Source organism: Marmota monax, unplaced genomic scaffold (assembly GCF_021218885.2).
Source record: "Marmota monax isolate L192 unplaced genomic scaffold, Marmota_monax_Labrador192_F-V1.1 WCK01_AAM20220418_F8-fsc00063, whole genome shotgun sequence".
NCBI lineage: Eukaryota > Metazoa > Chordata > Mammalia > Rodentia > Sciuridae > Marmota > Marmota monax.
This window is the reverse complement of record NW_026693726.1, coordinates 5,449,908-5,466,565: the sequence shown is the minus strand read 5'-3', so window position 1 is coordinate 5,466,565 and position 16,658 is coordinate 5,449,908. Positions and strand designations below refer to the sequence as shown.

The window sequence follows — 16,658 nt, the reverse complement described above, 5'->3', positions numbered from 1 at the left end:
GCTTCAATTGCTATACAGTGACACACTCAGTGAGTGGTACCATCATGTAGGGTTGATGCTCAACAAACAAGTCTATTACTACCCACACGAGGTGAGACCATCTCTCTGCACATTAGAAAAGCTGAGTCCCACCCCCAACATCAGCCTTGGGATACCTTGTACCTTTATCTTTTTTTCAGCAGGCCTCTTTTATTTATTTATTTTTGCACTCTGTGTTACCCTGATCCTGGAAAGACAGAAAGACATGGGAAAAAGTAGTCCACTTTCTTTATCAGGAATGAAATCAGAATTAAAGCCAGAGCAACATAAATGTTTATTATTTTAGGCTTTCTTCATTTGGCTATGATTTTTCTTCTGCAACTGGTAATGGCTGTGCCCTCTAATTCTGTTTGGTGCTAAACATACATTTATCGTGTGGTGGGGGAGGGGTAGGAACAAAAGATTTAAAATGAATCCAAATAAATATCAAAGACTAATTCACATCTGAAAAAGTTCTGGCTTGGGTGAATATTAGGAAAATTTGTTCTGTGAAGAAATTCAACAGTTGACAGCCACAGACAGTACAATCAAGGACCCACAGCAAATAGCAGAGAGAAGATCTTCTTTTCTTTGATTATGAAACCTAGGACTTGGTCTGTCATCCCCGAGCTTCAGGGACTTGGATGGATGCTCTGGGGGCTTCTGTTGGATCTTCAGGCCCTCAGGCACTGTCACCCTGCAGCTCTCACTATTTGTAGGTAAGCTGATCAGCATTCTAGTCTCATGAACAATTGTGAAAGACCTTTCGGCAAAAGCCACAGTCAATATTCTGGTAAGTTCAGCAGATAGGCCAGTTCAATAGGATGACCAGTTGTTCCTATGACACACCTATAACAAAACCAGAAGGAGGGCATCCAAGTCCTTGGTTTTCACACTGCTCCATTCTCACACTGCTTCACTTGGATGGCTAGAGGTTTCCATGAAACTGCATGTGGCAATAAAGAGCATCTGAATCTGGGAAGGTTCTCCCACAAATGAGGCAGGAGCCACCGTCATCTTCCTTGTGAGAGCGCCGGACATGACTGTCATGGGCAGCATGGGAAGCGAAGGATTTCCCACAGTACTTGCACTTGAAGGGCTTCTCCCCAGAATGCTGCCTAATGTGTGTGCGGAGTATGCTGGAGGCAGTGAACTTCTGCAGAGAACAGAAAGCAGAAGGAAAAAAGCCAATTTCTGTGGGCTGGTCAACTTGTTAAGAAAGGCATAAATAAATCTACCCCCAGGAACCCCCCAACCCCCACCCCTTGTAAACCAGTGCTCCCCCGCTGAGCTACAACCCCCAGCCCTTCTTAAATTTCATTTTGAGACAAGATCTGCAAAATTGTCCAGGCTGATCCCGAACTTGTGATCCTCATGCCTCACTCAGCCTCCCAAGAAGCTGGGATTACAGATAGGCCCGATAGTACCCAGTTCCTTGTTGCTAATATGGATGTCATTCCATTACCTCTCCAATGAACAAATATCTTAGATTCAAGGTGGCAGCAGAAGCCTTATCAAAAAGAACTAGACTGCTTTGTCATTCTGGCTAGTTTTGAGTAGCCCTGGCTATGATCACTGGGAACTCCAGTTAAAAATGCAGATTGCAGGCTGGGGTGTAGGTCAGTAGTTGAGTGATTCCTAGTATGCACAAAGGCCTGGGTTCAAACCCAAGCACCACAAAAAGATTTAAAAAAAAAAAATCCCCCCCAAAACTCAAAAGCAAAATTACCAAAAAAACCTCCCAAAACCCAATAAAACATTATCAATTCTACCCTAGAGAGCGTGACACCCAAAAAAACATGACACAAGACCCAGGAGCCAGCATTTAAATAAGACATCCTTCAAGACAAACTGCATTACCAAAGGACAGGTTAGTATAGGCTAATGTCTTTGCATAAGTCAGTGCCTTATTAGTTTTCCTTTTTTAATTTAAACTTTGAGATAACTATAGATTTATAGTCAATAGTAAATAAAAACATAGACCCTTTACCCAGTTTCCCTCAATGGTTATGTCTTACACCAAAACTATATTATAACATCACAATCAGGATGTTGACATTGACAGAGTCAAAACATTTTCTTCCCCAGGATACCCTCCCCCCACCATAGTGTTCTTTTGTGAGCACACCAAATTCCCTTCCATTCCCACTTTCTTTTTAAACCATGACAACCACTCATCTACTCTCTACTTCTATAACTTTGTCATTTCAAGAATGTTCTATCCATGGAATCGTATCATCGGTAACCTTCTAGGATTTGCTGAGGTTTACTGAGGTTGCTGTGCTCAAACAGTTCCTTCCTCTTTTATTGCTGAGCAGTATTCAGCACAAGTGTGATGCACCCGTCTGTTTCATGACACTGATAGAAGCATAGTCTACCAGTGCTCTCCAACAGGACTTTGCAATGGCGGCCATGCTCTTTCAGTACCTGTGCTATCCAACGTGGCTGTTGCTAGCCATGTATGGCCACTGAGTTTAAAATGTGCCAAGTGCAACCTAAGAACAGAATTTTCAATTTATTTCGTTTTTATGAATTCAAATAGCCACATACGGCGATGGGTACACATTGGACAGTATAGATGCTTATTATCAAAACAGAAGGAGGTTATTTTGTTATATTTTTCCTAAAGCATGAACAAATTATCTCTATTCCAGCAATCTCTCACTTCTAATCCCTCTCCATTTTTGTCTTCTTTTTCTCCCCCTCCCTGTTTTTATAACTCTATATTCTGTGTAACATAGATTAGAAGTCGCCCACCATGTCTCTCTAGAAAGCTACATCAGCAGCATTCCCAATTAAGTCTTCATACATTTAAGTAGAAATAATAGTAGAAAACATTTCAATAGTGGCTACCATATGTCAAGCACAATTAAGTGAGTTTTACACATTTAACCTAAAAACTCTGTGAAGACTATTTTCTCCCATTTTACCAATGAGGAAACTAAACCATGGAGAAGTTAATGAATTTTCACAAGGTTACACGAGGTTACAACCAAGTCCAAGTCCATCATGCTATGCTCTTTGAACCTTGGCCAAGTCCATGCTCTTAAATTCTTTTTTTGGGGGGTGGGTGGGTATGGGGATTGAACTCAGGGGCACTGACCACTGGGCCACATCCCCAGCCCTATTGTTTTTTTTTTTTTTTTTTTTAATATTTATTTTTTTAGTTATTGGCTGACACAACATCTTTGTTTGTACGTGGTGCTGAGGATCGAACCCGGGCCGCACGCATGCCAGATGAGCGCGCTACCACTTGAGCCACATCCCCAGCCCCCCAGCCCTATTTTGTATTTTATTTAGAGACAGGGTCTCACTGAGTTGTTTGGCACCTCGCTTTTGCTGAGGCTGGCTTTGAACTTGTGATCCTCCTGCCCTGGCCTCCCGAGCCGCTGGGATCACAGGCGTGTGCCACTGCACCCAGTCATGCTCTTAAATTCTGTCTCTGTGATCATCAGATCTCTATAATTATAATTTAGGGTATAGTTTATTACACATGTTCCAAATGCCAGCTTGGTAATAGGAGGTCATGTCTGACCATCTTTAGCCTCTTTAGACCATCTGGAACATATTTGTGGGATGCAAATGGGGATTGGGCTGGTTAATTGGACTAATATTTACCAAAAACACATTATAAACTAGGCTTTACACTCCCATTCTTACCCATGGATTACCATGCAGGATGCTAGATATACCACTCTGAAGGAGGTTCCGCTTACCTTTGTACAATACACACACTGGTAGGGTCTGTCTCCAGAGTGAACTCGCATGTGCTTGTTCAAGCTGGAGGACTGAGAGAAACATTTCCCACATGTAGAACACTAGGTGAGAAAGAAAAACAGAGTTGAAGCCCTGTCTTCCTCTAACAAGTCTATCCTGACATTTTGTCCACTGGTGGCTGAAAGAACTCTTATGTTTATTGTGTGTGTGTGTGTGTCTATAAGCAGTGGATCGATTGTACTCCCTAAGCTAAGGGTTCACTGAAGAGGTAGAAAGACATCTGGGGTAAGCTGAAGAGTCAGGCAGCGCGGGCTTTGGTCTAGATTCTGCCCAGTTCTATTAACACTAATGCTATGACTTTAGGTATTTCATCCAGCACCTTTTGGTGTCAGAAGCTTCGCATGAGTCAGGTATGATGATGCATGCCTATAATCCTAAGCAATTCAGGAGGCTGAGACAGGAGGACTGCAAGTATCAGGCCAGCCTCAGCAATTTAGTGAGACATTAAGCAACTTCAGTGAGACTGTCCCAAACTAAAAAATAAAGAAAAAGGGCTGGGGATGCAGCTCTGTGGTAAATTGCCCCTTGGTTAAATCCCCAGTACCAAAAAAAGAAGTAGCTGTGTGACCAAGTCAGTAAACTTTGAATCTTTGTTTTCTGTTCTTCCTCATGGGCAAAATATCTATCTGCCTTCCTCACAGGGCCATGAGTGAACCCGCAAGCACTGTGTGATTAATTCAAGTATTTATGCAGTACTTATTATGTGCCTAACACTCTGCTAGAAGTAACAGGCTAAAAATCTGGTAGGGGTGGCGGTGACTATATAAACTGTAATGGCAATGCAGGGAGACAGGTGATCTGAGGCTGTAATACCTACAAAAAAGGCTAGTTTTGGGGGGTCCAAAGTGCATACTCACTTCAGTTACACACTGTGAAAGAAATTACTAAAGGCACAGCCACCAAAAAGGTTGCCAGGGGGTTGGGGATGTACTGTACAAGGTCCTGGGTTCCATCCCCAGCACCACAAAGAAATATGAAAAATGGAAAGACAAAAACAACAAATGTTTGAGTAGATATGCTTACTCTGATTTTAACATTACACAATGTCAACACACACACACACACATCACATAATTCTCTCATACAAATGGACAACTTTTATGTATCAATTTAACAGATCAATGAATAAAAACAAAATTCTATATCTAGCCAATATTTTAATTTAATATGAAAATAAAATATCCTTAGCCATAGAAAAAAATTTCAACATGTAAACGGGGAATGGCAGCGCACACCTGTAATCCTAGCTGTTCAGGGGGCCGAGGCAGGAGGATTGCAAGTTCAAAACTAGCCTCAGCAACTTAGTGAGGCCCTAAGCAATTCCCTGAGACCCTGTTTCTAAATAAAATATTAAAAAGGGATGGGGATATGGCTTAATGGTTAAGCATTCCCCTGAGCTACTCCTCAGCCCCAGCTTGGCTAATTTCACCATGTATTCTTTTTTTTTTTAAACGATTTTTTTAAAAATATCTTTATTTTGTTTATTTTTACGTGGTGCTGAGGATCGAACCCAGGGCCTCACATGTGCTAGGCGAGCGCTCTACCGCTGAGCCACAATCCCAGCCCCTCACCAGGTATTCTTATAAGCAATTATTTGGTGGGGACTATGGTGCAACCCAAAATCCCAGGGATAACAGGAAGATCCCAAATTCAAGGCCATCTGGTTAACTTAGTGGGGCTGTGTAAGGGCTAGAGATATAGCTCAGTGGTAAAGCACTCCTGGGTACAATCCCAATTATCAACCCCCCCCCCCAAAAAAAAAAAAAAACCTGATAAATCACAGGCAAATATATTTTGGGGCTGGGGATGTGGCTCAAGCGATAGCACACTCGCCTGGCATGTGTGCAGCCCGGGTTCGATTCTCAGCACCACATACAAACAAAGATGTTGTGTCCGCTGAAAACTAAAAAATAAATATTAAAAAATTATCTCTCTAAAAAAAATAAAATAAAGAGCAGAAAAGACTCCACTCACCCCAAGGAAAAGGAAACCTGAAAGGTAGAATTCATAGAAGGGGGAGGTCTTCTCCCCTTTATAAAAAAAAAAAAAAGAAAGAAATAATATATTTTTAAAATTTAAACTTTATTAATAATGAAGATGCAAACTAAAGCCCTTTCCCATCTATCAAAAAAGGATAGTTTTATTGGCAGGAGCAGTTGCTGCTTACTGCATAAGCCCAGGTGGCTGGACCATAAATGGATACCTTCTCTGGGAAGCAATCTGGCACCCAACCTAAGGTGTATATCTGTCTACCTCCTTCAGAGAGCTCCCTGCCAGGCAGTGCCCTTCCAAGCAGCCCCCAGGAGGCCCTCCACTGGTGTCCAGGAGTGTGGGGAGTGTGAAAGCAGAGTGCAGTGACAGGGCCTGCAGCTTATTCACCCCACCCCACCCCACTCACCTTGTGAGGCCGGTGCTTCTCATGAACGTGAAGGATGTGGATTCGCAGCCGGTCCCGCTTCTCAAAAGATCGATTGCAGAAGGAACAGGGAAATTTCCTATCACCCTTGTCCACACAGGGGGTATACTTGAGGTGCTTATCTCTGTAGTATTTGTAGGTAAACACTTTCCCACATCTTTCACATCTGTAACCTTCTTCAGATTCTGTCAAACACAAGGATAAGTGCCAGTGGGTTTGTTGGCTACCTTGCCCTTCCTACTCCTCCAAAGGATTTTAAAACTGTAAACAGATGTTTTCATCCTTACTCTATGTGTGAATATTCAAGATCTGGAGTCTCCCCACAAAGTTTAAACAAATTCAAAAATAATAGTGTAATAAACTCTCTTACCAGGCATAGTGGTGCCTACCTATAATCCCACTGGCTCAGGAGGCTGAGGTAGGAGGATCATCAGTTCAAATCCAGCCTCAGCAACTTATCAAGGCCCTGAGCAACTTAGTGAGAACTTGTCTCTAAATAAAAATAAAAAGGGCTGAGGATGTGGCTCAGTGATCGAGAATCCCTGAGTTCAATCCCTGGTACCAAAAAAAAAAAGTATAATAAACTCTCAACCAATTTGACAATGACCAACTTATAGCCAATTTTAGTTTTGTTTGTGTCATTTCTCTTCATAATGATTAGAGTTCTAATACATCATTTGGTTCATAAATAACTCAAACTGTTATTTTTAGAAGGTAAAGACTTTTTAAAAAGTACAATCATAGTTGTGGTGGTGTATGCCTGTAATTCTAGTGACTCAGGAGGTTGAGGTAGTAGGATCACAAGTTTAAGGCTAGCCTCAGCAATTTAGAGAGGCCCTAACTAACTTAGCGAGACTTTGTCTCAAAATAAAAAGGGCTGGGGATGTGGCTCAAGCGGTAGCGCACTCGCCCGGCATGCGTGCGGCCCGGGTTCGATCCTCAGCACCACATACAAACAAAGATGTTGTGTCCGCCGATAACTAAAAAATAAATATTAAAAAAAATTCTCTTTCTCTCTAAAAAAAAAAAGAAATACACATATGTTATTTACAGTTCGACTAACTTAGGATTCAAAGTCTACATAGTCTATACAACAGCATGGTTGAATGTTTCTTAAATGTCTTCATCTGCAGATCTCTTGCTCTTTGCTTCCCTGAAACATTTTAATTGAAGAAATCCTCCCTCCAGCCTAATTTAAGAGTGGTTCAGCTCTGTACTCCTTCTTGCCTGGCCTTGTCACAGGTAATATATGGAGGAATGTGTAGTGCGTAAGGCATTCTGAACAGCCATTACCCACCACTGGCTTTCCCAGGCTGTTCCCTCTTTAGTTTATAACTCATTTGCCTGAACTTTCCAGGGAGACTCCAGATCTAGAATATTCACACAGAGTAGGGTGAAAACTACTTAATACAGAGTGACTGTGATGTCTGATTGAATTCTAACCATGTGATACCAAGTTACCATGTGGCAGGCAAATCTGAGAAAGGTAAATCTGTTTTTGTTAGTGGAGGAGAGGCAGGTTAGGGAGAAGAGAGAGTAAAGGAAGTCTGAGGTCCTGGGGTTCTATGTGTTGGGGGCAGGGGACAGAACAGGGGCCACTTACAAAAATACCCCTGCTGAGGACACTCTGGAATCCAGAGGATAAAGTGGCTTTGACTATGAAATGCACCATGGAGACCTCATTGTCTGCTCCCAAGGAGGGAGAAGAGCCTACAGTGAGACTATGCAAGAATCTGCAGATAGAAATCATTTAACATCAGGACAGCAGGGAAGCTGTCCACCAGGGGCAACTACGTCCCAGGCATCGTCAACAACAGGTGACTAAGGAAACAAATCATTCATTAAGTAAATAACCAGGAAGGCAACAGCCAACCCAGGAAGAACCATCATCCTGCCTGTCACTTTCATGGAGGAGCTTAATATTCTCAGAATCCCCCTGCTGAAGGGGATAGCTCAGCTCTGGGCTAGAATTTTCATTGCTCAGAAATACCTGCCTTTCCTGGAGTAAAAGAGAGGTTCTTCAAACTAGGTCTGGTCAGTGATTCTACAAATCAAAACATTTTACAAAGAACACCAAAATTAAAAAAAAAAAAAAAAAAAAGGGTCTAATACTGATTTCTCATAAGAATAACTAGTTAGGAAGAAATAAAACAGTGATCCTTACTGAGCCTCAGTTAACTCCATTTCCTGATCAGTTCTTTGGAACTGTACCTTAACCTGATTTTATTGTGTTTCTTTCCTTTTTCTTCCTCCTAATGCAATCAACCATTCCATTTAAGCCAAGGGGTTTCCCAACACTGATATTGATACTTTCTGCCCAAACAGTTTATATTGTTTAGTAATGATTAAGAGTTGTCTTCAAGATGGTAGATTTCATGGTAAGTGTTCTTACCATAACAAAAAAGATTTTTTTCATGTCCCACACCTCCACCAACACACACACACACTCAAATAACTTACCCACATAGGGTCCTGACCCTTCCCTCCCCACTCAAGATCTTATTCTCACTCAAGACAAGTCCTCACCAAAAAGCCTTTGAGACAGACAGACAGACACACACACACACACACACACACACACACACTTCTTTTGACAGAGTACCACAGAGGAATCTTTGGGGGTTTTTTGTGCTAGGGATTGAACTCAGGGGGCACTTTACCACTGAGCTACATCCCAGCCCATTTTCTTTTATTTTCAGACAGGGTTCCACTAAATTGCAAGGCTGGCCTCAAACTTGGGATCCTCCTGCCTTAGCCTCCCCAGTTGAGTCATTGGGATTACAGGTGTGCACCTGTAATCTTTTTCTTTCTTATGTCAAAATAAATTAATATTGGGCTGGGGTGGTAGCTCACAGGTAGATCACTTGCCTGGCATGGGAGAGGACCTGGGTTCAAAATCATATTAATGGAAAACATCTATAATGAATTCATCTACAAGTCTTCCCAACAAATTAAGTTGTATAAAAGTTCCCTTCCAAACAATGTTTATATTACAGGTCATCTAATAATGCTGTAAACATAGTTTGGTTCAGAACTGGAACATGGGTCACCCACTGTATGTTATTTTTTCCCTCCACCATAAGTCTTTACCCTGTTGCTTGTTATAATTGTGACCTCAGACAACTGCATACTGCTATGGTAACAATATATTATGGTTTACCTAATGACAATTCTACTGTTCAGCAATTAGGCTGTCTTCATTTCTCATTAATATGGATGATGCTGTAGTAAAAATCCTCAAGGACAAAGCTTTTTTTTCCTTTTCGACAATTTATTGGTTTTTTTTTTTTGGGGGGGTGGTACCAGGGATTGAACCCAAGGGCACAATATCACTGAGCTACATCCCCAGCCCTTTTTATTTTGAGACAGGATTTTGCTAAGTTGCTTAGGTTCTCTGTAAGTTGTGGAGGCTGGCTTTGAACTTGCCAGCCTTAGCCCCCAAAGCTGCTGTGTTTACAGGTATGTACCACCATACCCAGCTAATAGTTCAGTTTAAAAAAAATAATTTCTCAAAAGGATGATGATTATATTTTGTAAGTTAATTAGCATTCTTCTCTTTTCTTCTTTTCCCCCCATGGCACTAGGGATTGAACCCAGGGCCTCACACATGGCAGGCAAGCGTTCAACCTCTGAGCTACATTACATCCCCAACCTATTTTAAAAATTTACATTTTTTGTTTTGACACAGGGTCTTGCTAACTTTCAATCCTTCTGCCTCAGCCTCCTGAGTATCTGGGATTACAGGCCAGTGCCAAGGCATCCAGCAAATCACATGTTCTTTAGTCTGTGATTTAGTACATTTATTATACCATAATGATATTATATTATTATATTATGATATTATATTATTACACATAATAATCTAATTAGTCTTGTGCCACATAGTAGATTAGTAGTTCCCAAACATTTGTATGTGTAAGGAAAAACACAAAATCAATTAAAAATGCAAATTCCAGGCCTAGGATGTAGGCCAATAATAGAGCACTTGGTTCATGTGAGAATCTGGGTTCTTATCCCCAGCCTAGGATGGGGGTGGGAAATGGATTTCAGAGGCTCACTCCCAGTGTTGGTGGTCCCCAACTTCTTGCTACTCTAATGTGATTCAAGGACCATCAGCAGCAGCAGCAGCATCCCCATAGAAATACAGAGTTTTGGGCTAGGGATACAGGGTAGGAGTGCTTACCAGCCATGTGCCAGGCCCTGGGTTCCCAATCCCCAGCACTACAAAACACACGCACACACACAAACACGTATGTGCAGTGGGCTCCAACCCTGAATGAGAACTGACAAATTTACAAGATCCCCAGGTGGTTCAAGTTTGAGAACTAAAGCCTAGCTCAATGTTTCTCCAACTTGCCTGCGACACACGGTAAATACATTTCATACTTGACAACAACATGGATGTATCCCTTTGAAACAAAAACTTCACAAAGCAACGCTTATTTCTTAAGTGATTCCCATCAATATTCTCTTCTAATTTGTTCCTATTCTTTTTCCTTTAATGCTGGCCTTGATCACTAAATTGATTTCCTACCCCACTAAGGTACTGCATCCCACCATTTAAAAAACACTGCTCTAAGCACTTTTTCTTTATCAGGATTGTTATCAGGGCAGAGATTAAACCCAACTCACCTAAGGCAAAAGTGGCATCCATTTACTTCACTTTTTTTTTATTCTCAGGAAGGGGAGAAGGGGTGGGGAAAAAAAAAGATGTCCTGGGAATGGAAGTAGCTTGGGAAAGAAGAAACAATTTCTTCCAGCTGGGTGATGACCCCCTTAGAGACATCTGCAATTTAGCCTTATGCATCACACCTGGGATGGAGAAGCTCTGCAAAGAAGGTTTAGGAAAAGAGCCCAGTTCTTCCACCAGAAGGTCCAGATGGGTGCTCACCTTCAGAAGGATTAGATAGCGACATGCCCTGCTCAGTGACCTGAAGGCTCACAGGAATATCCAGAAATTTCTCATAGCAGTCTCCATACCACACAAGGAGCTCTTGGTTCTGGTAGATCTCCTTGCAGCTCTCATAAAATATCTGCCCTTGACACTGTATGACAACCAGGTTCTGCTCCTTCGGAAATCGGGCACAGTTGACATAGGTCATCCAATTCCCTGTACCTTTTCCATCTATAAAGTGGCTCAAATTACCACCTTCAAAGACCTAAATGAAATAAGACATGAAGTTTGTATTTGTACTTTTTTTCTTTTTCTGCATAATCTATAAAATAAATGTAGTAAAAATTAATAATCAGGCCTAGGGGCATAGCTCAGTGGTAGAACACTTCCTCGTGTGTATGAGGCCCTACGTTCAATCTCCAGTGCTGCAAAGAATTGTGTTTATTACATGTATATAGTTTTCTAGGCAAACAAAAAAACATCAAAGGCTGGGCATAGCAATATGAGCCTGTAGTCCCAGCTAACTGGGAGGCTAAGGCAGAAGGATCACTGGAGTTCAAGGCCAGCCTGAGTATCATAACAAGAACCTATCTCAATGGTATTAACAATAATCCAAATCTTACACTGGAGTCTACCAAATATACTTCTGTATATCAGGGTTGGGTCTTGTTTTTGTGGTTCTAGGGACAATATCCAGGACCTTACACGTGATAGCAAGCACTCTACTACTGAGCTACATTCACATCCCTTTTTATTTTGAGATAAATTCTCACTCAGTTGCCCAGGTTGGCCTCAAACCTGTGATTCTCCTACCTTGGCCTCCCAATTAACTGGGATTACAGGTGTGAACCACCATGCCTAGCTACTTCAGATTTCTGTATCATTAAAAGAAATTTATATAAATCTGTGTAAGCCTAAGTAAATTTATTAGCTTAAGGACATCTCCATAGGGGACATACTTTTAAAAGATCCATACTTTCATTCTTCTTTCTTTTTTCCCCCCAGTATTGGGGATCCAACCCAACTGAATCCCCAACACTTTTGTCTGTGCTAGGCAAGTACTCTACTACTGACTAATCTAACTCCTAATCCTATCACTTTTGTTTTTGTTTTGGATACTGACGATTGAACCCAAGGCACTTTACCACTGAGCTACATGCCCAGCCCTTTTTATTTATTCATTTTTAAAAATATTTTTTAGCTGTCAATGGACCTTTATTTTATTTACTTACATGTGGTGCTGGGAATCAAACTAAGTGCCTCACACATGCTAAGCAAGTACTCTACCACTGAGCCACCACCCCAGATCCCCGGCCCTTTTTATTTTTTGAGATACAGTCTCAAAATCAGTTGTCAAGGCTGGTCTTGAACTTTTGATTGTCCTGCCTCAGCCTCCCAGAGTCACTGGGATCCTATGCATATGCCACCACACCCAGTCCTATGGCTTTGTTGATTCCCAAATTTTGTAAGCCTATGTTAATTTCGTGAAGAGGGAAGGTAAACATTTAACCCCACCACTTAAAAACAGATTGATTTCTATCTAGTTTTCAACAATATGGATGGAGCCGTAATTGAATTCTTTTTCCACTGCTAGCACAGCAAGTTCACTTTTTTTTTTTTTTTTGTGGAACATGGACACAATACCTTTGTTTTACTAATTTACTTATTTTATGTGGTGCTGAGGATGGAACCCAGTGCCTCACATGTGCAAGGCAAGCACTACTCTACCACTGAGCCCGAGCCCCACCCCCAGCCCCATGAAAGTGTTTTGAACATTTTAAGATACTTAGTAGTTCTTATAAATGGTTTTCTCCTGCATATTAACAAAGTGCAGTGTCACCAGCACGCCCCATATACTGTCACTAGCTTGAAGAGTATCAATTCATAAACCCTCTGCTAATTTTATAGGTAAACAATATCAAAGTCTAAAATCCACTTTTATTGCCTTCAGCATAATTTAAGCACCCTACAATATTTAAAGCATTTAGTCTTTCTACAAATATAACAAAACATATTAATTCTTTAAATAAAAATTTACATGTATATTCAATGGCTAATCTTCACAGATTAAAATGATCTGGGACATCAAACAATTCATGCACAGATACCTCTGATGAAGTGAGCAGCTGCTGTCCCTTCTCCCTATGACTATTGCAGAGGCAAAGGACAAGGTTTCTCCCTCCAAGTCTCTCTCCCCACTTAAAGCAGACACACCAGAAGATATTTACCTCCCACATCAGAGAATTGTCTCTGTGGGTCTTGAGTTCACTGGCATTGACCACTTTACCTTCAAAGGGCCCAAACCTGATTCCTTTGGCAATAAAGCTACTGCAGAACACACCAAAATGTGGAATTTCACCAAACATCATCTGCATGATGCAGAGACCTAGGAGAAACCCAAGGCAGGAAAAAAATGAATAAGGAAAGTGATCCATATTAGTTGAGAGAAAGAAATCCAAGCAAGGACTGCTTCCCACCTTCTGGAAGCTGAAGGGAGTCTTTATCCAGAACTTGAGGAATATGATCAGACCCTAGGAAAAAGGGAGGGTTAAAAATTTTTTTCAATTAAAAATATATTGAAAATGCTTTTATAATTTCCCTCCTTACTCTTTAGAGGAAATCATCACTGAGTTTGATGTTTATCTATTCTTTATTATTTTTTCCTGCTTCTTTACCATGAGCTTTTCATACATAATCTCTCATCTGAGACCCAAAGCAATCCTCCATGGAAGTAATTAATTCCATTTTGCGAACTTGAGACTCAGAGATAATTCTTTTTTTGTGGTGCTGGGAATTGAACCCAGGACCTTGTGCATGCAAGGCAAGCACTCTACCAACTGAGCTATATCCCCAGCCTTGGAGACAATTCTCTCTCTCTCTCTTTTTTTTTAAATTCTTTTTCTTTTCTTTTCTTTCTTTCTTTCTTTTTTCTTTTTCTTTTTGATGCTGATGAACCTTTATTTCACTCATTTATTTATACGCAGTGCTGAGAATCGAACCCAGCCTCACACTAGCTAGGTAAGTGCTCTACCACTGAGCCGCAACCCCAGCCCGGAGATAATTCTTAATTAAGGTCAAGGTAGATCGCTAGACTGGCACCAAGTATGCAGAACTTGAGGCTGCAGTATAGAAACTTGCACGCCCCCAAGGCTTCTGCATGAACCATTTCTTTCCTGGTCCTCAGCTTTTACTAAAACCAATCTTAGGGATTATGCAGTTAAGTAGAGCCTAACACCCCCCACTCCGCTGACTCTCAACCTATTGGCTCCCACCCTGTTCCCATACAGTCCAACTCCTGATGGTGTGAACTCCCTTTACCAGAACTGTCTGCGGGGACGAGTAAGCCGGAAATCGCATAGTGGAAGCGGGCTGGCTGTTCCAGGCTGGGAGTAACCCCATAAAGAACGAAGTGCAGGTCCTCCTTCGTGAAGTGGAAACAAGGAGGAGGTGATTTCCCTTCTGGGTCTAGCTGTTTGGGACCATCCTCAAATCTCTTGCTGGGGGACCGAGATGCTAACTGGGAGGTCTTTTGCCCCTCCGATGACAAGGAGGCCTCCTTAGGAAGCGGCGGAATTGAAGTATCAGGTCCACAACCCTGGCCACTGTCGCTGCGGCCACCAACGGGGACCAAATCTTCGTTGCTGGCACTGGAGTACTCATGGCTACTCGGAAAGTGTGGCACCTCCCTGGGGAGGTGAGGAATTGGGTACCACAGTGACATCTTGCTGTACCAAGTCAGATCACAGAGTGGCTCCCTCTGTAGAGCCAGATCCGAGGTCAACAAGGGAGGTGCCATCGGGAAGGGGAAAGGAGTCAACCCCTGGGACGCAGACACCGCTGCCTCCAGACGCCCTAGCGGCTGGAAATCCTCCTCGGTGCTGGACAAGGCACTCCTGTAGTGCCCATAGGCAGAAAAAGGCGGGTAGTAGGCAGCCAGTTGTTGGGGGGTGCTCTGGAACCTCTCGAGTGGGTAGCACACCTTGTCTTGGAGCTCGGCTTCACCTGGTGCCCACAGAGCCATTGCGGGCAACGCTGTGCGAGTCCGCGGGAAAGCAAACGCGTCCCTGGCGGTGCTCCTGCCCGCCTGGTTTCTTCCACCCAAGTCTACCCCAGATCGCAGGTAACTGGATAAACTTCCCAATTCGATCCCGCCAGACCTATCAAATAAAAACAAATACAAAAATCACCAAACGAAAATTGGCCGGGATCCCGCCCGACTCCAGGTTCTTGGATACTATCGTCTTCGCGTTTCCTCTCCAAACGCACCTGGACCAAGCACTGTTGGATTCCAACACCCCTCTCTGCATTCGACCCCCCAACCCGGTTCCGGCAAACTGGTTTAAATTTCTGTTCCCTCCTTCCCTGTTCAACAAAACTCTTAAGAGGACCAGTCTGAACCACCGGACCTTTCCACCAGCGGAGCGGGTACCGGGAGCCTCGCGCAAAACCGTGCTAGGGCTTCAGGACAGGCGGTCACTCCAGGCACGCTCGGGTCCCTAGCAGGGAAAGAAGAGCCAAAGGTCCGGAGTCGAACAGTGTAGACAAGAGTTCCAAGAAAGTCCGAGGAATATGTGCCGGGCTGCAAGCCCCGCGGTATAACCCGAAGCACTTGGTGTCCTGGCTGCAAGCAGGGGAGCTGAGCACCAGCTTCGGCTTCCCGGGGAGTTCGCAGCCAGGCCTCTTGTTTTTCACGCCGGCGGAGTCCCTCCACATCTCCCAGTTCCCTCGGAAACTCCAGTCATCCCAACCTAGGGTTTAAGGGGAACCAGGTCGCCTCTCCGGACCCAGCGAGGTCCAGGTCCAGACCAGGGAGGCAAAGAAGCCCGTCCCCGCGCTGCCTCCAGGGTCCCCGCCGGGAAAAGAACTGTGTTTTAATGGAAGGGCAGCAAGTTCACCAAGGCTGAGGAATCTGAAGCCCCTTCGGGGCTGGCGGGTCTTCAGGACAAGATCAATGAGCCCAATAAAGAAACCAACCAGGGTCGTGACTCAGAAATTAAAGAACACCGGGTCAGGAGAAGAGGTCAGCCGACACACGCATCTCCCGGTCTCCTCCCCAGCCTCCTCCCGGCCACGTCCGACCCCAAGGATCCGGAACTTGGGGGTCGAAAGACATTAGGAGAAAAAGCCCCCGCGAGAACAAAAAAGACCATCCAAACCAACTGCGCTAGCGAGCAGCCTGGAACACTGGGTCACCTACCCAGGGTCACCTACCTCTGGGAATCCAACTGTCCAGGACCCAGGAGTTGGGCGTGCGCTAGGGACTAGTAGACTTCCGGCAAGCCTCTAGGGACCAGCGGGTTTAAAAAGAAGGGTGGGCGGGCGGGGCCGCCAGCACCTAGAGGGCGAGGGAAGGGATCCGGCCCACGCATGTTCCCAGGTCCACCTTCTCCCCGCCCACCGCAGTCATTGGCCGGAACTCGAATCGCCCCAGGGTCCCCAGAGGTCGTCCACTTAACTCATCAGTCCTCCAAACCCTCCCGGGATTCTAGTGGAGAGCGCTTGCTACCCGCTTTCTGAGGCTGGCACTATTGCCGCTCCAGGCTTGCGGCTTCT

At 43.6% G+C, this 16,658-nt stretch overlaps 1 protein-coding gene across 1 annotated transcript; it reads right to left on the bottom strand.

Annotated features, from left to right (window-relative positions):
• Positions 1–375: 375 nt before the first annotated feature.
• On the bottom strand, positions 376–15,227 carry Prdm14 (PR/SET domain 14). Its single transcript, XM_046460564.2, has 7 exons — positions 14,424–15,227; positions 13,583–13,636; positions 13,334–13,491; positions 11,103–11,370; positions 6,194–6,396; positions 3,735–3,836; positions 376–1,174 (listed from the first exon to the last, which is right to left on the bottom strand). The coding sequence occupies exons 1-7, from the start codon at positions 15,124–15,126 to the stop codon at positions 947–949; spliced, it is 1,716 nt and encodes a 571-aa protein (XP_046316520.1). The 5' UTR covers positions 15,127–15,227; the 3' UTR covers positions 376–946.
• Between the last annotated feature and the right edge of the window lie 1,431 nt (positions 15,228–16,658).

What these genes read in the sequence shown, in the direction of transcription:
- Prdm14 (XM_046460564.2), bottom strand. Translation starts at nt 15,126, where the DNA reads ATGGCTCTGTGGGCACCAGGTGAAGCCGAGCTCCAAGACAAGGTGTGC. An exon ending in ACAATTCTCTGATGTGGGAG is followed by an intron (nt 11,371 to 13,333) that starts GTAAATATCTTC and finishes TATTTCATTTAG; the next exon opens with GTCTTTGAAGGTGGTAATTT. An exon ending in AGTGTGTGTATTGTACAAAG is followed by an intron (nt 1,175 to 3,734) that starts GTAAGCGGAACC and finishes TGTTCTCTGCAG; the next exon opens with AAGTTCACTGCCTCCAGCAT.